Source organism: Labrus mixtus, chromosome 3 (assembly GCF_963584025.1).
Source record: "Labrus mixtus chromosome 3, fLabMix1.1, whole genome shotgun sequence".
Lineage (NCBI taxonomy): Eukaryota > Metazoa > Chordata > Actinopteri > Labriformes > Labridae > Labrus > Labrus mixtus.
In genome coordinates, this window is record NC_083614.1 from 23,186,097 (window position 1) to 23,206,776 (window position 20,680).

Consider the following 20,680-nt stretch of genomic DNA (forward strand, 5'->3'; position numbering starts at 1 on the left):
TATTTCGCCATTGTACCTGGATAAAATGGTAGTATTCCAAGTTCTCTATATGGATCTCTTGAATCTTGGTTACCTTAAAATGTGAATAAAAAGGTAGACCTTGTCATACAAACAAGACCTCATTCACAAATAAGTTAAGGACCGTGTCTGAAAGCTTGAACACCTCTGGATAATTAAAACTCCTCCCAAGTTAAATACATCCACACAGTTCCACCTAATAAGACAAAAGATCTTGTTTTTACCTTTTTTATTGAATGACACTGAAAATGTATTGACACATATTTGCACTCAACGTGTGCAAAGCAATTCTAAAACTACATATCAAAACTAAACGGACTAAAAATTATACAATTTATGAAAATATACATTTACCAGTCTATGCAAATCTTTGTCTCTCCATCTCAAAAACTTGACCCGCTGGCATGGGAATAGGCATTGTCACACACTGCCTTTGAAATTACAAAACAAGTATTCAAAGACAAGAGGAACGGCAAAAGCAATACATAACAGATTCAAATAATTATGTTTATTCTATATCAAATTTCAGGAGCAGTGTGTGGAATTTCCTTCAGGTTTTAAACTTGATGTAAGCATTTCCTGTTTTTGAAAGGTCAGGTATAACAAGTGACCCCAGGAGACACAAATCTGACTGAAGACCCCCGGCACAGATGGCGGTAACGGATTATAAAAATGAAAAAGTACAAATTTTAGTTTTAGAAAAAATACAAATAGATTTTCTAGACTCAATTAAGTTGGAGAGTCAGGGACAAAGTCTAAAGAGCTAGATACATGGGAGTTCTACATTATATATTCTTGGTTGAGCACTTGTGTTTCTTTGGACTTAAAAGGGAAGCTTTTTAAAAAAAAAAAAAGAAAAAAAAAAAAAAAAGGAGTAATCAAATCTATTTTGTTTAGAAAATCATGTTAAGTTTTAAAGTTTTATCAAAATCATAGTAACTTGTATCCAACTTTCACAAACATCACATACAAATATAGAAAATTTTAAGGAACCAATAAACATAGAAAAAATAAACCATGCTAAAAATGACATTTCTCCACAATAAGACACTTCCTCTCAGATTGTTTAAGTGGCCAAATAAAAAAAGAAATTGGAACTGGTTCAGTTTAGGCCAGTATGTTAGTTTTACTCTACATTATATGGAACAGTTTTGACTTCAGAAGTCCTCCTTGAGGGGCCTAGATCACTGCTCATGTTAATGCCATATCAATCATATGATCATGCCAGCACAAGGTGCCACACTCAAGAAGATTGATCCATTTCGCTCTAGTTTGTCATCAATTTCTTACTTAGAAACCAAGCTTCATTGTGTTTGCAAACACCAAAATACAGACATGTTTAAAAGAAAGACTACAGAAAATTACATCTCTAAAGGCGACAGAGCCTTCCAGGTCAGGTTTGAGTTTAGACCAAATTTCTAATAATTCTTTCAAAATGACAACCAACAGCAGCCTGACTAACGGCAGACCACATGAGACCCAGGTTCTAAAAGCCATTTCCAAAAGTAACACATTTGGCCAACCACCCAAGTGACTCTTGAAGTAAAGTTCTCTTAAATAGTGCTAAACACTGGAGGAGTTAGTTAAAAGTAGGAAACATTTTACTTCATGAATAACATTAGCGTTAGTTAATGGAACAGAACATAAAGCTGGGAGTAAAATCTTGGTTCTGGGTATTAACGGGGTTATTGTAAAGTTACAAAAGGAAATTTCAATTTATCATTACCAGCACATGACAGATCCGAGGTGAAAATGGTAACATTGAAGTCCTCAAAAATTCTTGTTTTATAATCATTAAAAATATATTAAGAGAAACTGATTCTTTATTGCCTCTACTGAAAAATTCCCCTTACAGTTTTTATCGCATTTCCTCAAGGGCTGAGTAGGCACAACCAATGATCATCGTCCATTGCTGTAGCCTGGGAAAAACTGATTAAGAATGTCTTGCAGGGGTTTGTTGACGGCCATGGAGTAGTTTTTGCCCAGGTCGTACCTGCAGGCCGGGCAGGTGTACACATCTGCTTTGAAGGACCGCTGAAGGCATTCCTAGGAGGAAAACAGAAATAACAGCTTTTAGATCTCAGAGTCTCCACTATTGTTTAACATTCATTTTTTTATGGATTCAAAGCAGTGATTGTGAAGATTGTCTCTTACCCTGCAGACATTGTGTTGGCACTCTGTGGTGATAGGCTGAAAGACCACTTCTTGGCAGCAAATGCAGAGGAACATTTCTTCCACTTTGTTTAAGAATTTCTGCAGAACCAAAGCATTAACGAGTGAGAAAAGACATTTTAAACTGTTCCACTGCTACACGTCTGGGGCAGGAGGTTAAAAGCTTAGAACTTTTAACTTCTGTCATTCTTCAGTCTTTTACTGTTTTCAGAAAGTGAGAAAGATTACCTGATCACACAAAAGCAGGTGTTTTGCTCCTTAGTACCCAATCAGGGACAATTAGTTCACACTGTAGTGTAGTTATAGCTTGGACCATCCATATATTCCAACATTACTCTTCGTTTCCAAAAACTAATATGTTGGACACGTTCAACTTTTTCACTCAAAATAACAAATGTTGTTTTTTGTTTTTTTTTACATGTTCAAAATAAAGAAATCATTCAAATATGGTTTATAAAGTGTTTGCTTGTATACAATACGTCAACTCGTCCCTGTTCAAATCAATGCCTCATTGTCAATGGTGAATGGGTTAAATTGCTTCAGAAAATATAAATGTGACTTAAAGCTGTGTTGCTTCAATCTGCATGCAGGACAAACGCAAGCGAAAGCATACAAAGCAATGCTGGTCTCAAATACACCGCCATCCTCACCGGTCCAAGTGACAGTGACTCCATGGCTTCGTCCCACAGCTTCTTGTTTGGCTCGTCATTCTTGATGAAGCCTTTCTGCTCCTTGGTGAGCTTATACACCTCTACCTTAGTTTTCTTAGGAGTCTTTGCTGGTGGGCTCTTTGAGGATTCTGAGAAACAATCAAACTTGAAGTTAGCAGTGGAGTTCTGGGATAAAATGGTAGTGAATTGTGTCCATGTTTGTACAGAGTAAGCATTGAAATATGTGTCTAGTTTCTCTTGGAAAGTCTGTTAACGCCTAAAGCAGTATTACTGTCTTAATAGCCTTGGGGACATTGTCAACAAGAATATGCCCCATGCGTAGCTCTGGTGTGATTTGTAGCAGCCTTGTAAAAGGGAACTGCCAATAAATATCAAGTAAAAGTAACATCTCAACAACCACATACATTTAAAGAACTTACCACTACCCTGAGATTTTCTCTTCCTCTTTGCCTTGCTGGGTGTTGCTGCTGCAGCCGCTGTATTCTCCTCTTCCTCTACTTCATTTTTGTTCTCCTTCTCTTTCTGATAACCAGCAGGATACTGGAACGAGAGAGAACATATTGACGTCTGAATAAGCTCAATCCACAGATAGATATTCATATGCATAGATATTCATTTCAAAACTATACGACTTTTTACACTAAATTAAAAGTGTCGAAATTGATAATGATGAAATGTTCACATTCTTGTAGATTGACACTAAGCACCGAGACATTATGCTAAATATGAGAGTATACAATGTCAGGGCAACATGAGAAACCATTGTTACCATTCAATGTCGTTATGAATAAAGCGATGGAATTTGGTGCTTAAACAAAACGTGTCATTCTTTTCTATCGAGTCTGAATGGCAGTCTCTACCTGCATTGTGAGGCCGAACTTTTTGATGCGGTCTTTGCCGTCTCTGGTCCACGGTGCCGGCTCATCATCATCACGCTTCAGCAGATACCTCCAGACCAGGAAGCCAGACTTTCCCTTGGCTGGCCAGTACTTCACCACCTGAGTGAAGTCAAAAACGCATATAGATAAAAGAACTACAAAGTTACAGGACAATTAATTAAATATGAGTTTTAAAAAAAAAAAAAAAAAAAAAAAAAGGACTTTTCCATTTGGTTATACTGTGCTGGTGACACTAATATATTCTTGTCAAGGCCAAATTAATAAATTCATATTATTCTGAGAGCTGGTAGCTGAATTTGATAAGAATGTAGGATAGGCATTTATAAGCTTTTTGCTTCTGCCTATTCCTTTTCAGTCACTACACAATACATGACTGTTGACTATGTTTGAACTGTCTGTGTTGTTTAAATATTATTGTATATGAATAATGGCTGAATAAATAATCATACTGTGTTGTAACAATGCGTGGTAAATGTGTTTTTTTTATATACATAAACAAATCCATCTGATGTTCCCTCTTACCTTATATATGCCATCATATCGGTTTCCTTCCTCAGGTGAGTATTTGCTGTGCTTGCGACCCTTGCAGCTGCGTACAACTCTAACCGGTTTGCCTTCCTTCCAGTTCTTGGCCTCCGCTCCATTTTTGTCGTTGACATTGACGTTGCAGTTGAGAGCCAGCGCCCTGGTCCAAATAAACAAACAATTTAGATATGCAAATTAAAGTCAAGCCAATCTTGTTGATTTAAAGTCAGTTGTGATGTCGTGCCCTTCGCCAACATACCGATTCATGTGGGTAAGTGTCTGGTCACATGACTGCTCAGCAGTCCTCTTGTTGCCAGAAAGATCTCGCCCTCCAGAGCCAGTGTAAGTGAACTCGTTACCATCATCCTACATTGTAAAACATATAACAATAATTACACACATTTCAAACTACAAAGACAATTTGGAAGCAGATTTTAAACTTAGTTTCATGGACAGAAACATTGGTTTTATACCATAAGTACTAAAGAGAAACATAGAAACTACAAAATTATTCTAACTTGTTTTTTTTTGTATAAGAGTTCATTGTAATATTTGTGCAACTCCTCCCAAAAAATGTAGACAATCAACAGTCTAAAGCTACATGTTGTCTTGCAGTACTGAGCTCCATTGAGCGATTTGTTAAGTTATTTAAATACAATTGACATAAGCACAATAACAGTTATCTCTCAGATGAAAGATTAAAAAAAAGATAAGCATACCACATCATCCTCATAGCCTCCAGCCAGGACCAATGAAAAGGCCCCATCATTGCTCCTGCCATGAATCCCAGCAACATGTGGCCTGTGGACGCCAGACTCACTAACCTAGAAAAGCCACAGAACAGTGTTACTGCTGGAAAATGGAAATAATTAGTTTAATTCATATGGTGCAACTTTTCTTTTTCTTCTCTCCAGTTGCGTAAACTGACCTGGACTCTGAACTTCCACAGGGAGCCAACAGGGATGCCAGGGATCGGGCCGTAGTGGTTGGACGGGACGATGGTGCACTGCTTGGTTCTACCAACACAGGCCATTCCCTGGAGGAGTTTAAAATGTTGACATTTGAAAACCTTGGCGTCTAACTTAATCACAATCATAGAAAGCTGCCTGAAAGGACAATGAGCATATAGGCTGTAAGAGTATTTCTGACAACAAATATCACTTTCTGTAACCAGTGCCAATATATAATATTGCCATTGAAAAGATCATCTTGATGAAACATGTTCAGTATTTTTCATTGCAATCATCTGAATTGTTTTTTGAGGTGTAATGGGGCCCAATGACTAGAAGTGTCTTTTTAAATTCATAACATATAAAATGAGAAGTATTTCTGCACCTTTAATTAAGACCCTTTGCTGTCAGCACAATGTCAGCACTCACCTTGCCCCAGTCCCTCTGGCTGGAGGAGCTCGCTGAAGCCATCTTGGATTTCTTCTTGCTCTCCTTCAGCTTCTCTCCAGCCAACACAACTTCACTGGCATCATTACGACAACCTGGGCAATACCTGGCACAGAAATACATGCAAGGTTTAGGTCACAGTTATCATAAAAATGGCAACGTTTATTTTCAACTTTTTAATTCCTAAGTCTTAATGTTATATTCCAAAACAAGAGAGAAACACGTCTGATTGTACTGACCAGTCCTCATCATCTGGGATGGAGGTGAGTGGAGGGTTCAGACAGTAAGTGTGATAGGCCATGTCGCATTCATCACAAAGCAGTTGTTTGTCAGGATCCTGCTTAATGCCACAGATATGGCAGTTACACCACTGACACTTTTTTTGGGGATCATCCTTACAGTGCTTGCACTCAGGTCCATTTGATCCTAAAAAAAAAGGAAGACACATCTGGTAAAATGGAGAAGAACTACATACATCAAGGAAGAGGTGCATGCAAGTTCCATTTCATTGAAATCTACACTTAGACAAGATTAAAAATCAGAATCCTGCTGATTGAACTGTCAACTTTTTTTTTTTGCAATGTAAACGGCAAATAACTCCCAACTGTACAGTTCAAACATTTCATCCATAAACATACTTTTTAGTGGACTCTCAGATCCAGCAGGGGTGTCAGCTAGAGAACCAGGCACCTCGATTTTGTAGATTTCAGTCAAGAACATGATCCGGCAGTCATTCAGAGAGTCACCAGCATCACTGAAAACAAAGAAACAATTAGTCCATTTTTCATCATCCTCTGTGTATTTGTGCTTTTTTGTGTATTGATATCATTGTATATGAGGGAAACCTGAATGACTTTTAAGGCTTAAATGAAAACATTCTGTAAAGTAGAAATACAGCTGTGAACCCTCCTCCTTGCAATATACGCAGGGTTAATAGAAAAGTGCACCAAAGAAAACACTGCAGTTTACATTACATGTATTAAAGCATTACAATATTTTCTTCAAATCATCTAAACGGATAAGCCTTTTACCCTGCTTAAAAAGTTTCAAGTACAAATTGCTCTATTCTAGAAACTACAATGATACAACAGCAGGAAATTTACCGCTTCCGACCTGCTGCTGTGGCTTCAAGACAACATAAAACTATGATGTGCAGACAGAAATGGGGCCACAAGATGATCATCTGCCACCGCAGCAGGTTCACTTTAGAGGTTTGACTTGGCAGTTGCTCCTACTATGTGAGGTATTAACAAATGCAGTCATTTACATGCAAAAAAAAGCTCTTACCCGAGAATGATCTTGGCATAGATCTCTCGCAGGGTGCGCGTCTCCCTTTTCCTTTGGATCTCTGCATCATACCAGTAGCCACGCTCCTTGGGGTCGTCTGGGTTGTAGTTGACCATAACGACCATCCCCTTTTCCAACTGGTGCCACTGGTACACTGTACGGGCCCGCGGTCGAACATCCTTCTTCAGCAGCTGAATCTCCCCGTTCTCTGGGTAACTGTGAGAGTGAAAGTGATAACCTCAAAAGAAAGCTACACACCAACACAGGTGTTTCCTACACAGCGCCTGAGTGTGTTGACAAGTGAACTAAAGTATGTTTGGTTTAGTTGTTCCATTCTGCTGAAGTAGTGGTGGATCCTCACCAGACAATGGAACAAATTTCCCTTCATCACAAACATGCAAAGCTCAATACCATAAGAGCTGCTTTGAGGGGGGCAAAGCCAGAGACACCGCTAAAGAATCATGACTATAGGATTACGCACAAGAAAACTTATCAGTTCATTGTCACTTTGCCTGCAAATGAGGATTTCAATGGCATTCCTACTCCCTTGTCTATAACGCTTCCAAGATTTTTTCTTAATTTTTTCAGGAAGTCCCATTCAGATTTAAAATAATCTATTATAAAAAGTTTTTATAAGGCGTAAAGGGCTCCGTGTTAGTTTGCATTAGAGGCAGGAAAGACATTCATTTTGGTTAAAAAAAAATGTATGGTCTCTAGATTAATCCTGTGTTAATGAGTTAACATTTAAAGCCCCTTTTATTTTATACACAACACAATGTTTTGATAGTAAATAATTGAACATAACAGAAAAATGAGTCTTACTCCTCATATTTAACATGGTACAGTATCTCCTCTTCGTCTGGCGCCGTGGCCTCCTCTTTAGGCATCTTTGTGGTCTTAGTCACATTTACAATCTGGGCCTCAAACCATGCCCCCATGTTCAGGTCTCTGGCGTCCACCATCTCATTGACCTTTCGAAACACACAAGGAAAGAATAAAATGAATTTTAAAAGGTGCAAGCTTTTAAAATGTAGTAAGGTGTTTGGCACAGCATCTCAGCAGAAAATCTAATTTCAGTTTTATTTGACAAATTTTTGGAAAACAAGTTTGATATTTGAAATTACAACAAGAAAAAACTGCCACATTGAAATGCAGAGAAAGCTACTAGCAGCCCAGCAAAATGAGCTGGACACACTTCTACATATATGGAGGCGGCATTACGGGTGCAAAGACAGGACCACTCAAGGGAAGTTTGCAGTTGGTAAATGATGCTGAACTGTAAAGGGACATCAGGCTTCATGACAAAAAAATACCCCCCATGGGGGATCAATAAAGTTTATCTTTATGATCTAACAATATTTATATTTATGGGCTAAACAATATATAGTTTAAACATCCTAATTACAATGTGTACATGCGCAATAGTTGCATCCCATGCGATGTCTCAAGTGACCTGGAGCACGTCAGGCTGCCACTTTGGTGTCGTTTGATCTAAAAGCGCTAGTTTTATTGTTCTGTGACTAATCCACAATAAAAGTTTGTCTGATATCACCATCAGGAGTCAGAGAACTAAACACTGTGCATGCAGAGTCAGTGTCCCCTGCATGTATGAATAGGCTACATGTGATGCTGCTGCCATCACATAACACAGCGGCAATCATAGTTTGGAAATTAGTGTATTACCGCTCTGCACAGCAGAGCAACTCATTCTGGTGCTCCTTAATGTTTTGACCATATATACAGACTGTTAACGGCTGAGCACGGGGTTGATTGTTTACTTTTAGAAGCTAAGCCTGTTGTTCTCTCTCCACCTTTCCTTCTCCTGTCGTGTCTATGTGTTTATTTGTGTGTTCAGTTCGGTTCTGTACAGTACAGTACCCATTCATTGGGGTTCCCAACGTCAAAAATTGGGGATGGTACCAAAATAAGGGATCCGTACCATCCTTTTAAAAAAAAGATATCCTTCTGTTGGGGTGCCGCTCCAACCCTACAGGGTCCCTTTGTTTACTGTAAACTGTTGTTCTTGAACATTTAACTTAATAGTGGGCTACACTGTGTTGGGCTGCTATTATGTAACACTATTAAGCCCCGTTTCCACCAAGCAGTTCAGTTCGTCACCCATTTTGTGGCGTTTCCACTATCAAAAGTCGGTAAAGGTCCCCAAATTACCATCCCGTACCGTCCTACTTTTTTCTGCCCTTCTGTTGGGGTGCCAAGTCTACCGATCCGACCCTAAAAGCTGGAGCTAAACACTGCAGTCCGTTGATTGGTCGAAAGAATCGTCACTTCCTGTGTGACAGCGGTAATAAAGGAAGGCTGTATTTTCCCTCGCGGCAAACAGCCTCGTCTGAAACAAATCATTACTGAACCAAACTGTACTGATCCATACCGGACAGCTTGGTGGAAACGGGGCTTTACATAGCTGACATGAATATTTCCATCTGGATAATCATATAAGGGTACAGTTGGCTGTTGAAACACAAGCAACTTCAGGGTTTACCGTACTGAACCAAACTAAACATAAAAGGAAAAGTTTTTCTCCCTTTCCCATAATGCAAAAGTAATTTGTTACCAATGTATATATCACAGAAATGAGTACCACAAGAAAAATGTTCATCATACCTTATAAAATCCAAAGCCTGGATCAATGAGCTCTGTGGCGTTTGTCTGGGCAGAGGTGCCGGCTGTCTGAGCCTCTACCTCCCCATGAGTTGAATTTTTGTCAGACTCACTCTGGGTTGAGCCACAACCAGAATCAGAGTCAGAGAGCTCAGCTTCTTTATCCTTGCTTTTGACGACATCAACAGGGGCCATTTTCTGTCTAACAAGCAGCTGCACTATGTCATTCAGACCCACGTTGTAGTCAAATATGGTATGGCCATCCTCCATCTGATATACAAGAATAAATGACATGGTTAAATGAAGAAATGCAGACTTTTATGACTGGTTGTTTTTACACCATGAACAAGAAGTGACAAGATTATAAGAAAGCTGCCTCACCTGCTTGCCGCGGTAAAACAGCCTCTGCCTTTCTGGCTCTACTTTGAAGAGCTCAAAGATTTTAACACGCAGCTCATCCACCTTAGTGAGTTTGGAAAGGGAATCCACCCGGTGGGTTTCCTTCCCATCCATTGTGCGCACTTGAATCCACATTGCAGAGGCCCTGTGACAACCAGCATCATGATAACCCATTTAAGCACAAGCTTTGCAATTGTAACTTCTCTTACACAGGACATCATTGAATTATATGCATCTTTGATAACTTCAACTTCAGGTTTTTGATGCCAGGAAATTGTGTTTACATCAACAACATGATCTTCTCATTAGTATATTTTTGTATCAACTCGCAAAAAGTAATACTAATAAATAGCATTTAAATACAAACAACTGTGTTTTTGTCTGATAAAACAGAAGTTAGTTTGCTTCTCGTAAACAAGTGGCCTTGTCTACTTAATTAAAAACATTTGATATTTTCATAGGATTAGATTATTTCTTCCCGGTTATTGTCCCTATCTAATTACAGAACTACTAATTCAAGAGCTATGCCGATTTAGATTTACTTTATTTTATTAAATGTGGTCAAAAAATGCTCCATTATCTGTCACTTTCTGTACCTGCAACTCTTACTACTAAGCCCATGTTTAAATAAGCTTTCTAAATTATTTCCCTTCTCTTTAGTGCTCAAATTTAAGCAATGCAATAATTTTAACACTTAATTTTTTCCTCTCAAAAAGGTTACTGTATTACATTGTGAAAGCCAAAAACACTATTTTAGAGTTAATGCTGCTTTACTCTACAGCATAAACTATTAACTTCACTCAAGGAACTAAATGAATGCTCCTGAGATGCAGGGATGTGGTTTTGCCAGTCTTTTGGAGCGTGTATTGTTGTCAGCACTGGGCTGTCACTTGGACAAAATATTTAGAAAGGGAGGGAACAAGCTGATTTAAATACAGTGCGGGAAACTGAGCTGTAAGCCCCTCCCAGTTCTTTTAAAAGCAGGCACATCCGGACGGAAGGGAGCGCTGGCAAACAATGTGCCTGCGCTCTGTGACAATGAAACACACCGAAATACCATCTTATTTTTTTTTGGTTTAAAATTGAATAACACAAGACGAAAAAAAGAAGGACTAGATCACAGAGACGTGACTTGATATTACTAAAATATTTTGAGAAGCGAGCTGGACGGCTCGTAGTTTTTTTTGGGGGGGTCTAAGAAATAAAACACCAGCGATTAAAAACACAAGTGAAAACATCGGAAACACTACTTTCTCAGACATGAAATTTGACATCAGACACTTACTCAACATGCAGCAGTTAACATTATTATTCACCTCAAGGAAATTAAGAAAATCGAGGGGGAAAATCAAATCATTTTAAAAAGGTTAGCGTTATTTGTTTTGCTTCACAAGAGACACTAAACTGTAGAAGATATCTGAAAATTCACTATTTGCTGCCCATTATTGTGTTACAGATAAACAAAACAAGATAACATCTCCCACTCTGCAACGCTAAGCCACACAGCAAACCACGTTACTTATTGTTTGTACAGCTTACTGGTGGTATATTGCCAATAGCAAATAAAACTACATTAAACCACAGTAAAAAATTATTATATGAAGTCATCATCAACTACTTTTTGAACCTTGTTTCGTTGGCTGGCAGTGGAGCTTAATGTAGTACGTCAAGCAAAACAGAAACGAGGCAGGACTTTGTCAAGTTAGCTAACCTTAGTAAGCTAGCTACAGAATGAAGAAATCAATGAGTACAATTCTGAAAGTTAAAATAACAAAAGGAAATCTCGCTTTACCTGATTGTTCGACAAAGTGAAAACAAGAATTTGACGTATTAGAATTAACGTGCACGTTTTCCCCAAAATAACTTCTATGCAAGGTTTGCACGACCAACTCTATGCCTTGTTGGAGATCGATCAATGAGTTATTCTTCAAGACTTAGATACCACGCCTGCCCTAAAAATCAAGCGACGCCATTGGCTAGTTTCCTCGCAGAAAAACGAGCTCATTGGGCAGAAGGGCTGTCACTCCCAAATGTGACTGGAGCTTAGCCTCAGCGCGCGAAACGACATTCTCGTGGGTGCAGCTCGCCTTCTGGTGTTTATCGCGAGATTATGTGGAACCCAGTAAACAGCGGTAACCCAGAGAGACAGATGGTGGTTCTTGTAAACAAGCTCACTGATAGAGCTCGTTTTCATCTCTGAAGTATGACTGAGTCTTCATTTGTTTCTGAGTGATCTCCCTTCTTCAAATGTTTCGTCTTATATGTGGAACTTATTTGTGGAAACCCCAGAGAGTTACAAAAACTCTTGAATTAATGATGTGTAATTAGGCTACCTCTCCTTTAAGGCGGGAGCGGAAGGTGAATGAAAAAAAACTAAGTTTAAATGAGAAGTGGATGATCTGTAGCCTATTTGGGGACATGGGAGAGAATTAGAACAATAAAACATGTTAAGGCAACCAGTAGCCCACATTACTATCCTAAAAAATACTCTCCTGGTGTGGCACTGTTCCTCAATCTAGCTGTGTCTGTAATCCTGAACACAGTTTTTTAAACAACAAACTAAACAACAAGAGTTTCCTACACCTATGTTATAGGATATAGTTTACATTAATTTTGTGCAAGAAAGAAATCAAATATTTTGAATTAAAAGTCAAGTCACATTCATTTATAAATCACATTTGAAACAACTCACATTGACCAAAGTAGGCCTAATGTACAACCAAGAGAAACTATACAATTGAAATAAAATCTCAATAAAAGACCAAAAGCGGTCATAGACAAAGATACTGCATATAATGAGACATGATAATAAAACAAATAAGAAAATTAAACAATAGCAAAGATTTAAAACCATAAACAGAATAATTACAACAGACAAGCTTAACAATAGAAATAAATAATAAACAAATACGAGGATGCCAGTGAGAAGAGATGCATCTTCATCAGTGACTTAAAAATGGCAATTGACTGAGATCTCATGTGGATAGGAAGATTGTTCCAAAATTAAGGAGCTGTCACCGCAAAGGCTCAATCCCCTGTTTTTATGTTTTGATCTCAGGACTTCCAAGAGCAGTTCATTTGTTGAATTAAGTGGTCTAACTGGAGTAAAAAAAGTCATCAAAAAGCTGTGGGTGTCCAGATATAACAATCTCCATCCAATTTTACCATCCTTCAGACAGTTCAGCAATTGCTGCATTCTGCATTGAATCCTTACATTTAGTTTTAAAAGGAAGCTAGATTTGGATGTCATCACCAAAGAAGTAAATGGGATATTGTGTTTTTTTTAGTTGGATTCATCGGACATGAATAAATAAATCGTTCAAGAACACCAGTGACGACCATCAGAAAAGAATAATGGTATTGTGTTTTTAACAATTGATCCCAAGGGCAACAAATACATCAAAAAGAGAACAGGGCCCAAAATGAAGCCCTGCGGGACCCCACAACCTATACAATGCTCAAAGTGTGATAAAAGGATCCCGTGATCCGCCATATCAAAGGCAGAAGTGAGGTCTAACATCACGAAAACAGCAGAGTCCCAAGAATCAACTGAAAGAGGAGAAGGTCATGGCAAACTCTTAGCAGAGGTGTTTCAGAGTTGTGGCATGATTCCAGCCTGACTGGAACTTTGCATGGATCTCATGACACTCTAGGTACTCCTGTAGTTGTGAGAGAACCACTTTCTCTATGACTTTCGATAAAGAAGGGCAGCTTATAAATTGGCCTAACATTTGACAGGATGGAGGGGTCAAAATTATGTTTTCTAATCGGAGATTGAACTTGGTCCGACATTTTTCTGCTGAGAGGGGATACAGTCGAGAAGGCTGTTAGTGGACCACATATGATGCCTTATATCAGACAACAAAGAGAGAGATATAGGGTCAAAATGCTAAAAGACAACAGGGCATTTAGAAGTAATAGAAGGGTCCACAGCACAAGATGAGAGTAAAGAAGAGCAGATATTTTGTTGATACATTATTTTTTGAAAGTCATTACAGAGTTAGGCTGATGGCACAATGCAAGATGAGTCACACGGATTCATTAAAGGACCAGAGGCCAGTGACTGTTCATAGAGACAAGGTTAGACATATACACTGACTTAGCATGTTTATGTGCTTTCTGATAACTAAAACAGACAGTCCCGTAGTATTGTAAAACGCACTAAAAGTTTGTATGTCTTTTTCATCTTCTCTCCGCTCATCTACACACACGCCTAAGGAGTGCATGTGTTGTCATTCAGCCAGGGCTCATACAGGGGTTTAGAGTGTTTAGTCCTTAATGGGGCAACTGAGTCCAGGATATCAGTAGCCTACAAATGGAATTAAAAAGAGTTGCGAGCTCATCAGCCCTGAGACCATCACCAGCCAGCATCGAGAGCACAGAGTCTTAAAACATGACAGAAAACTTGGAAGCAGTTAGAAAGTTAACTATACGCAGAAAACATGCTCAAGCGCAAGCTATCACCATTAGCTGTAAAAATGTTGGCAAAGAATTAATCACCTCTGAGAGACCTAATGTATGTCTCTATATCTTAACAGCTTCAAACACTGAGACACAAATATTAATGTTGAATAGGCAAAGGCGAGTGATACACAAAGGAGATTTAAATATGAATAAAAATATATTTCTATTGCATTTGGCCCAACATTTTTAGGTATACAACTTAAATAACAACAACTTTATTTAACTAAAATTTCCTGCCTAAACAGGTAAAGGTAAGAAATAAAAAAACAACATTTATTTGAATCCATCATACATAGTTTACAACTCATCTGCCTAGATACAGTATGTATCTCCTGGAGGTCTAGAGGAATCTTTATGGACCAATGTTTGGTCATTTGTTTCTCCCTGAACGTACAGTGAAACTTAAAGCAGAGAAAAATAATGCATAAGGTTCTCCCCTTTATCGCCTTACTTTGTGTGTCGTTAGAGCTGCTCAGTGTGAGGCGGTTATTCCCAGGAGGGAATATGTTTAACTGAACACTGAGTAAATGTAACAGAGTTAAAAAAAAAATAAACTAAGAGAAAAGCTCTGAGTGTGGTTAGGAGCTGTATGGTGTCTCTGGTGTGGTGGGTCCAGGACAGAGCTGCCTGGCAGGGACCGGGCAGCACTCAGAGCTCAGGGAGGAAGATAGGAAGTGGACACGACAGGCCAGGTCGTCCAGGAAATCCTTTTGTAGCTTTGTTATTGCTTGAGAGAGCACGGCAGGCAGCGATTGCACACTGAGAAGGATGGAGTCTAGTTTGTCTTCAAGAACTACAATCCTCCTGTCAAGCTCCTCGCTTCTGTGCTGCAGATCTAACACAAGATCATACATCATGTTCTGAGTCTGCAAAAAAACAAAACAGCCAGGAGGTCAGGCCAGGTATCTATAGTTATAATATTTTGTGAGGGTAATCACTACACATTTGACTAATGATACATTATATTTAACAAATATTTCTTTGAATGTAGGCATTAATAAATTCTGAATTACATTGATGTTTCTGTATGAAATTGCTTTTTATTTATTGGGCGATGATTATATTTCAAACTCAGTGTGAAAAATGTGGGAGCACATAAACACTATTCTTCCCTCAGAATTATCACAATTGTTCGTTGGCCAAACTGTCCACAGACATCATGTGGAAGGGAAGTAACAATGAGGGAATGTCATGTTGGATTGGGAAGGCTTTCTTTTTTTTTCCTTTGCCAATTTTTTTAAAAGAGTGAAAGATACTGCTCATACAAACCTTAGCAATGTCACCGACTGTATTGGCCTGATCAGTCAGCTTCCGTTGCTCCATTTTGACTGTTCGCAGTCTAAAATTGAAAAGGGTGTCACTTTTGTGGCATGTGAAATAAATACAAAGCTCAGTTTTTACTGATAAAAACTAGCATGCTAATTAAACATGCCATCAAAGCCAACCCATCTTTGTTATTGAAACTGAAAATGTATTTTCTCATTATCTATCCGTAATGCTCCCCTGATGACATTTTTTTTTATACCCACTGGTGAATGGCTTGAAGAAATTTGCGTTGATGGTGGCGCACTCTGGCATGGTCGATCTTTTTGACCAGCTTTGTGTTTTTGTAGATGAGCCACGTCTCCCTCAGCACATTGGCTGCTGTGTTTTTTATCTGTGACAGAATATTAGAACAGAATAATATGCATACGATACAGCAGAGCAGCAGTGTTTCAAAATGTATTTACAGTCAGTAATATTTGTATTGTATTCCATGCTCTGTTTACATACGACTGGAAATTCACATTCATTATCAAAAAGAAAAATATGTGCATGTCTGATTGTTATAAGACCTTTTTGTAGAGCTGAGTATCCATCATGAAGTTATGGACGTGCTTCTCGGCTCTGGTGAGTTCTGACTTTCTTGCAACAACAGCGACCACTAAGGCTGTACAGCCTGCTCCCTGTCGAGGAGGGCAGTGGTTAGTTACACATTGGCATACCGTGGTTAGGAAAAATACTATTATCTTTCTAATGCAGGATTTTTTAAAGTAGCCTTAACCATTACTTACATGTTTAAAGTAATACAATATGATTTTGCAAAAGTAGCAATTTTCAGGCTTCAGTCAGAAACATCTTAAGTAATTACCATCCAACTGTACAATAATTGTGTATGTAGGAGAGGTATATATTGTAGGACATACAGTATATGTGTCATATGTTATGAGCTTAACTGTGGATTTAAGGCCAAAAAGTGTTGATATATGAGGTTGTGGTCCCCCAAGCGGGCAGCCCTAGTTGGGATCCAACCTCTGGCTCTTTCCTGCATGTCATTCTCCTTTCTCGCTCTCCCTGATATCCGGCTCTATCCACTGTCCTATCTTGCCAATAAATAAATAAAAAAGCCCAAAAGTAAATCTAAAAACATGTTGAAATACTGTATTATACTGTAGGGGTATGTTGAGTTTGATATTACCTTCAACTACATGTCTGGTTACTTGTCTTTAGAAAACTTACCATGATTCCTGTCAGTAAGCAAACGCCTTTCCCACAGTATGTGTGAGGGACCATGTCGCCATAGCCAATAGATAGGAAGGTGATGGATATCAACCACATGGCTCCAAGAAAAGTACTGGTCACTTCCTGTGCATCGTGATACCTGTGTAAACATGACAACTGGCTGTATCAGCAATTGGTGTAAATATATCAAAAAAGCTTTGTTCAGTTGCAATAAGCTTGATGTAAGCTTTATTTTTTTTTTATCACAACCCACTTTTAAATAATGGAATTTACATAGATCTGTGATATTAAGAACTGACTGAAAGGAAGAGTGAGAAGTTCAGAAGCTAATACCTTTCACAGACACGCACGGTCCACGCTGCAATGATCCAACAGGTCACACTGAAGACCAGCAGGACTGTTCCAGGGCAGATGGTCATCAGAGTCTTCATGACAAAACGAGTGTCAAAGCTGATCTTGTTAAGCGCCCCAATGCTGCGGGAGGAAGCGTCCGTGAACAGCTTGCTGTGAAGTAGCATGACCCGGCCAATCAAGTAGAGGCGCAGGAACATGGGAACAGAGAGGATGATGTCAACATCAGCGTCCGCTACTGATGCTGTGTAGCTGAAGGCCAGCCTGGTGGTCCAGGTGAACACATATTGACCTGGGATTGGATGGATAGCACAGACGAGGAGCTCCAACACAACAAACAGAACCCGCTCAATGGTCATCGCTATCCTCCAATCATCAGCTCCATTGTCTACCATGAAGAGCTGTAAAAAGAAGAAAAAATGAAATTAGGTTAACCAGATAACCAAGAACCAGCAGTACACAAGAGTTACTTTATCCACATACCTGGATTTCCCTTGCATGGTACATCACGATGAGTCCAAGAAGAAAAGCAGTAGAGAGGCTGATCAGGCCTTTCAGTATGTAGGAATATATGGATTCCTGTAAATAATGGAGTCAGATACATCATTAATAATCTACAGTCAAACTATCAAACTTGATGAATAAGGGGCTTGGGATGAGGAAGGCACCTTGCTGTAAAATCCTCTTGAAAGCTCTGTCTCAATCACCATGACAATGATGCCAAACATCCCACAGACCAAGGCGTAGTCGCTTAACTGTTTGCGCTTCCCAAAGAGAGCCCTTCTCTGACCCAGCCGGTAGCTAATGTCCTTGGTCTTCTTCTGCGGTACGTTGCCTTCTTCCCTGGTCAGGTTCTCACTGTTGGCCTTACTGGAATCTTCTCTGATGACTTTGGAAAAGGCGTCCTCCAGGATGGTGCTGTGAAGAAGCTGAAGAGGCTGCTGGCCAGAGTTGAGTTCTGAAAGACTGGATCTCAAAGTGCCATGGCTGCTCAGCGGATGCACTGCATCCCCGTTGACTAGGTCACTTGTGTCAAAGGTGTCAGAAGGTGGAGATGTGTGTTTAGGGAGGGATGGTTTTGATCCAATGTGGTGCTGAGAGGTCATCTGCACAAGAAGTACGCCAGACAGAACAGGGTATGAATTTATTCAGCCAAAATATTTTTATGCTAAAAAAAAGCAGATTGCAACAAAACACAACAAAAACATTATTTACAACCAGAAACCACACTTAATTAGAAAAATCAATTTAAACCAAAGTGACTTAAAAAGAAAATCAATGAATATCAACAAGAAAAGATTTTGTCGCACCAATCATACTGGGGAACTGCTTATTTTTATTTTAAATGGCCAATTTTGATAGAAAGTTGAATTGTACAGTTAAAAACCTGTTCCATAAAAAATGTGTGCACTATATGTGGAACTTACTATTTCAATGTGTAATGATAGGTAGGCAAAGTAAGTGAAGTTTTCATTGATGGCAATTTAATGAATAATTGGATTTACTATTTAAAAAATAGTGATAATGTATTGTACAAATAATATGTATGTACCTGTCTAGCTCTCTCCGCCACTAAATTCTGGTTCGGTGAACTAAACTGACTTGCCGAGAAGGACTGCAGACTCTTGTTACTTGCCGGAGTAGACAACCTCTTCATCCGCGGGGTGCTAGTCAAAGGATTGTAAGGGAGGTGTCGGCACTTGAGGATGATCGAGGGCTCTCGTGATGACTTGCAGGTTTTATCGCCACTTGTCCCGCATTGAGAATCTTGCTTCTGACATTGCTGAACTAACAATGGCTCTTTACCAAAAATCTCCCTCCAGTTGAGCTCCGCAGCAACAGCAGACTGAGAATGCTGGTGAGGTGGTTTCGGATTTGCCTCAGCACACTCAAAGGAGTTCAAAGGAATGTTGAATACATTTGGATGCACTGCTTGGCCGTTGTCTTTAAGTTTTAAATGATTGCAAGGCTGTTGCTGCAAAGAATCTTTTTGACCTTCTGGGTCACTGCATTGAAGCATGAAATTATCCTGAAGATCCCTTTGGTGTGTTGGCAGTGGAATAACCTGCCAAGAGGTCCGGTTTGGGGTGCTTTGAGAGAAATGTTGGGTTTGTGGTGAAGTTGAAAGGCTTTTCTTGTTTGAAACCCTGGAGTAGCAGTCTTGGATTGTTCCCTGATTTGATGGCAGATGAAAACTGGAAGCCTCTAAGTGTTGTTGGTGTGCACCAGGACAAGAACAACCACATCTGTCATTGTGGTTTGGATGTCCTACACTGGTCCCTGCTCTCTCTGCTGATGTTGAGCCATCTCCAACACTGCTAACCTGGCCACACAGCAGCAGCCAGTCCTGATCACTCAGCTGCGATAAGGTTAAGTTTCGGGTTTTCACCGGAGACTTCTGAGCTGGAACCCTTGTTGGACTGATTCCATTGGATCTTTCGCAGGGTGAAGACGAAACACGGCACAGACTCGTCTCCTGTGGAGAAGAAGACGATTCCAAAGAGGCACCTGAGTACCGATCATGCAGTCCCTCAGGAGTTTTTGTTGGACCTGATGGACCTCCTGAGGTACAATGCTCATTCTCTCCGTCATGGAAGACTTCACCTGTTGAGTCAAGACGTCGAGTGGCATTGGTGGGTTTAACAAGGATCAACCTCATGGCATCACTGAAGAGCTGAAATAAGATGGAAGTTAGGATTACAATAGTGGGATGAGAAAGAGAAAAGATGAGGACACTATGCAACAGAGATCCTAAAAAATATTGAAATGCAGTATATTACAGTTCAAATGTGCACACAGTAGCCATCAATTCCCCCCCCTTTTTTTTTTTAATTTTTTTTTTTTACAAAAAACACAGCCCTTAAATCAACTTTAGGGCTGAGGTAGGATTCTCAAATGACAGCAGAATAGAAGAAAAAATAGTTCCCAGTTTTCCAGGAAAAATATATTTGTTTTATCATTTTACAACAAACGTTGCCCTTTCCTAGACCTCAATAATGGCCTTTGCTCCAAACACATTTTGGGGAAAGTCGAACACACCAGTCAGTAATAGTCCACACTCCTGTTGTCATGCAGGGAGAAAATATGTTGAGTGTAAAACCATCACTGTTGTAATAGAAGCAACAATTTTCTTAACCTCAAACTGTGTGTTCAGCTGGTTATGAATGTGAAGCAGTCTGTCAGAATCAGATGTGGCCCCCCCTCTTACGTTATTCTAATGTACTTGGAAATCACCGGATAATTTTTCAGATCCACTGTCCTGTCTCTCCATTAAAGGCACAAAAAGTCCAAAAATAAATCTTAAAAAAAAATAAAAAAATCTCAAAGTGCTACAGAAAAAAAATCAAATAGAAATAAAAACAAATTTCATCAACTA

General features: G+C 39.3%; 2 protein-coding genes across 2 annotated transcripts; both read right to left on the reverse strand.

The window, feature by feature from the left end:
- Nucleotides 1–235: 235 nt before the first annotated feature.
- On the reverse strand, nucleotides 236–11,918 carry uhrf1 (ubiquitin-like with PHD and ring finger domains 1). The gene is made up of 17 exons (XM_061033843.1): nucleotides 11,780–11,918; nucleotides 9,970–10,132; nucleotides 9,592–9,858; nucleotides 7,792–7,940; nucleotides 6,970–7,185; nucleotides 6,321–6,436; nucleotides 5,922–6,108; nucleotides 5,665–5,788; nucleotides 5,214–5,321; nucleotides 5,005–5,109; nucleotides 4,545–4,651; nucleotides 4,283–4,445; nucleotides 3,722–3,859; nucleotides 3,281–3,401; nucleotides 2,841–2,989; nucleotides 2,173–2,271; nucleotides 236–2,064 (listed from the first exon to the last, which is right to left on the reverse strand). Exons 2-17 carry the CDS (start codon nucleotides 10,120–10,122, stop codon nucleotides 1,918–1,920), a joined length of 2,349 nt encoding a protein of 782 aa, XP_060889826.1. The 5' UTR covers nucleotides 10,123–10,132; nucleotides 11,780–11,918; the 3' UTR covers nucleotides 236–1,917.
- Nucleotides 11,919–14,990: 3,072 nt separating this feature from the next.
- Nucleotides 14,991–20,152, reverse strand: kcnn1b (potassium intermediate/small conductance calcium-activated channel, subfamily N, member 1b). Its single transcript, XM_061033840.1, has 9 exons — nucleotides 18,857–20,152; nucleotides 17,973–18,410; nucleotides 17,788–17,883; nucleotides 17,287–17,705; nucleotides 16,951–17,092; nucleotides 16,287–16,397; nucleotides 15,981–16,108; nucleotides 15,721–15,790; nucleotides 14,991–15,317 (listed from the first exon to the last, which is right to left on the reverse strand). Exons 1-9 carry the CDS (start codon nucleotides 19,961–19,963, stop codon nucleotides 15,030–15,032), a joined length of 2,799 nt encoding a protein of 932 aa, XP_060889823.1. The 5' UTR covers nucleotides 19,964–20,152; the 3' UTR covers nucleotides 14,991–15,029.
- Between the last annotated feature and the right edge of the window lie 528 nt (nucleotides 20,153–20,680).

Excerpts from the sequence above, each read along its gene's own strand:
- uhrf1 (XM_061033843.1), bottom strand. The coding sequence starts at position 10,122 with ATGTGGATTCAAGTGCGCACAATGGATGGGAAGGAAACCCACCGGGTG. Across the intron at positions 5,110-5,213 it reads TGTGGAAGTTCAGAGTCCAG|GTTAGTGAGTCTGGCGTCCA; the intron begins GTCAGTTTACGC and ends TGGCTTTTCTAG. Across the intron at positions 3,860-4,282 it reads GATATGATGGCATATATAAG|GTGGTGAAGTACTGGCCAGC; the intron begins GTAAGAGGGAAC and ends GACTTCACTCAG.
- kcnn1b (XM_061033840.1), bottom strand. The coding sequence starts at position 19,963 with ATGAGGTTGATCCTTGTTAAACCCACCAATGCCACTCGACGTCTTGAC. Across the intron at positions 17,093-17,286 it reads ACCGTGCGTGTCTGTGAAAG|GTATCACGATGCACAGGAAG; the intron begins GTATTAGCTTCT and ends ATGTTTACACAG. Across the intron at positions 15,791-15,980 it reads TTTCTTCAAGCCATTCACCA|ACTGCGAACAGTCAAAATGG; the intron begins GTGGGTATAAAA and ends TTTCAATTTTAG.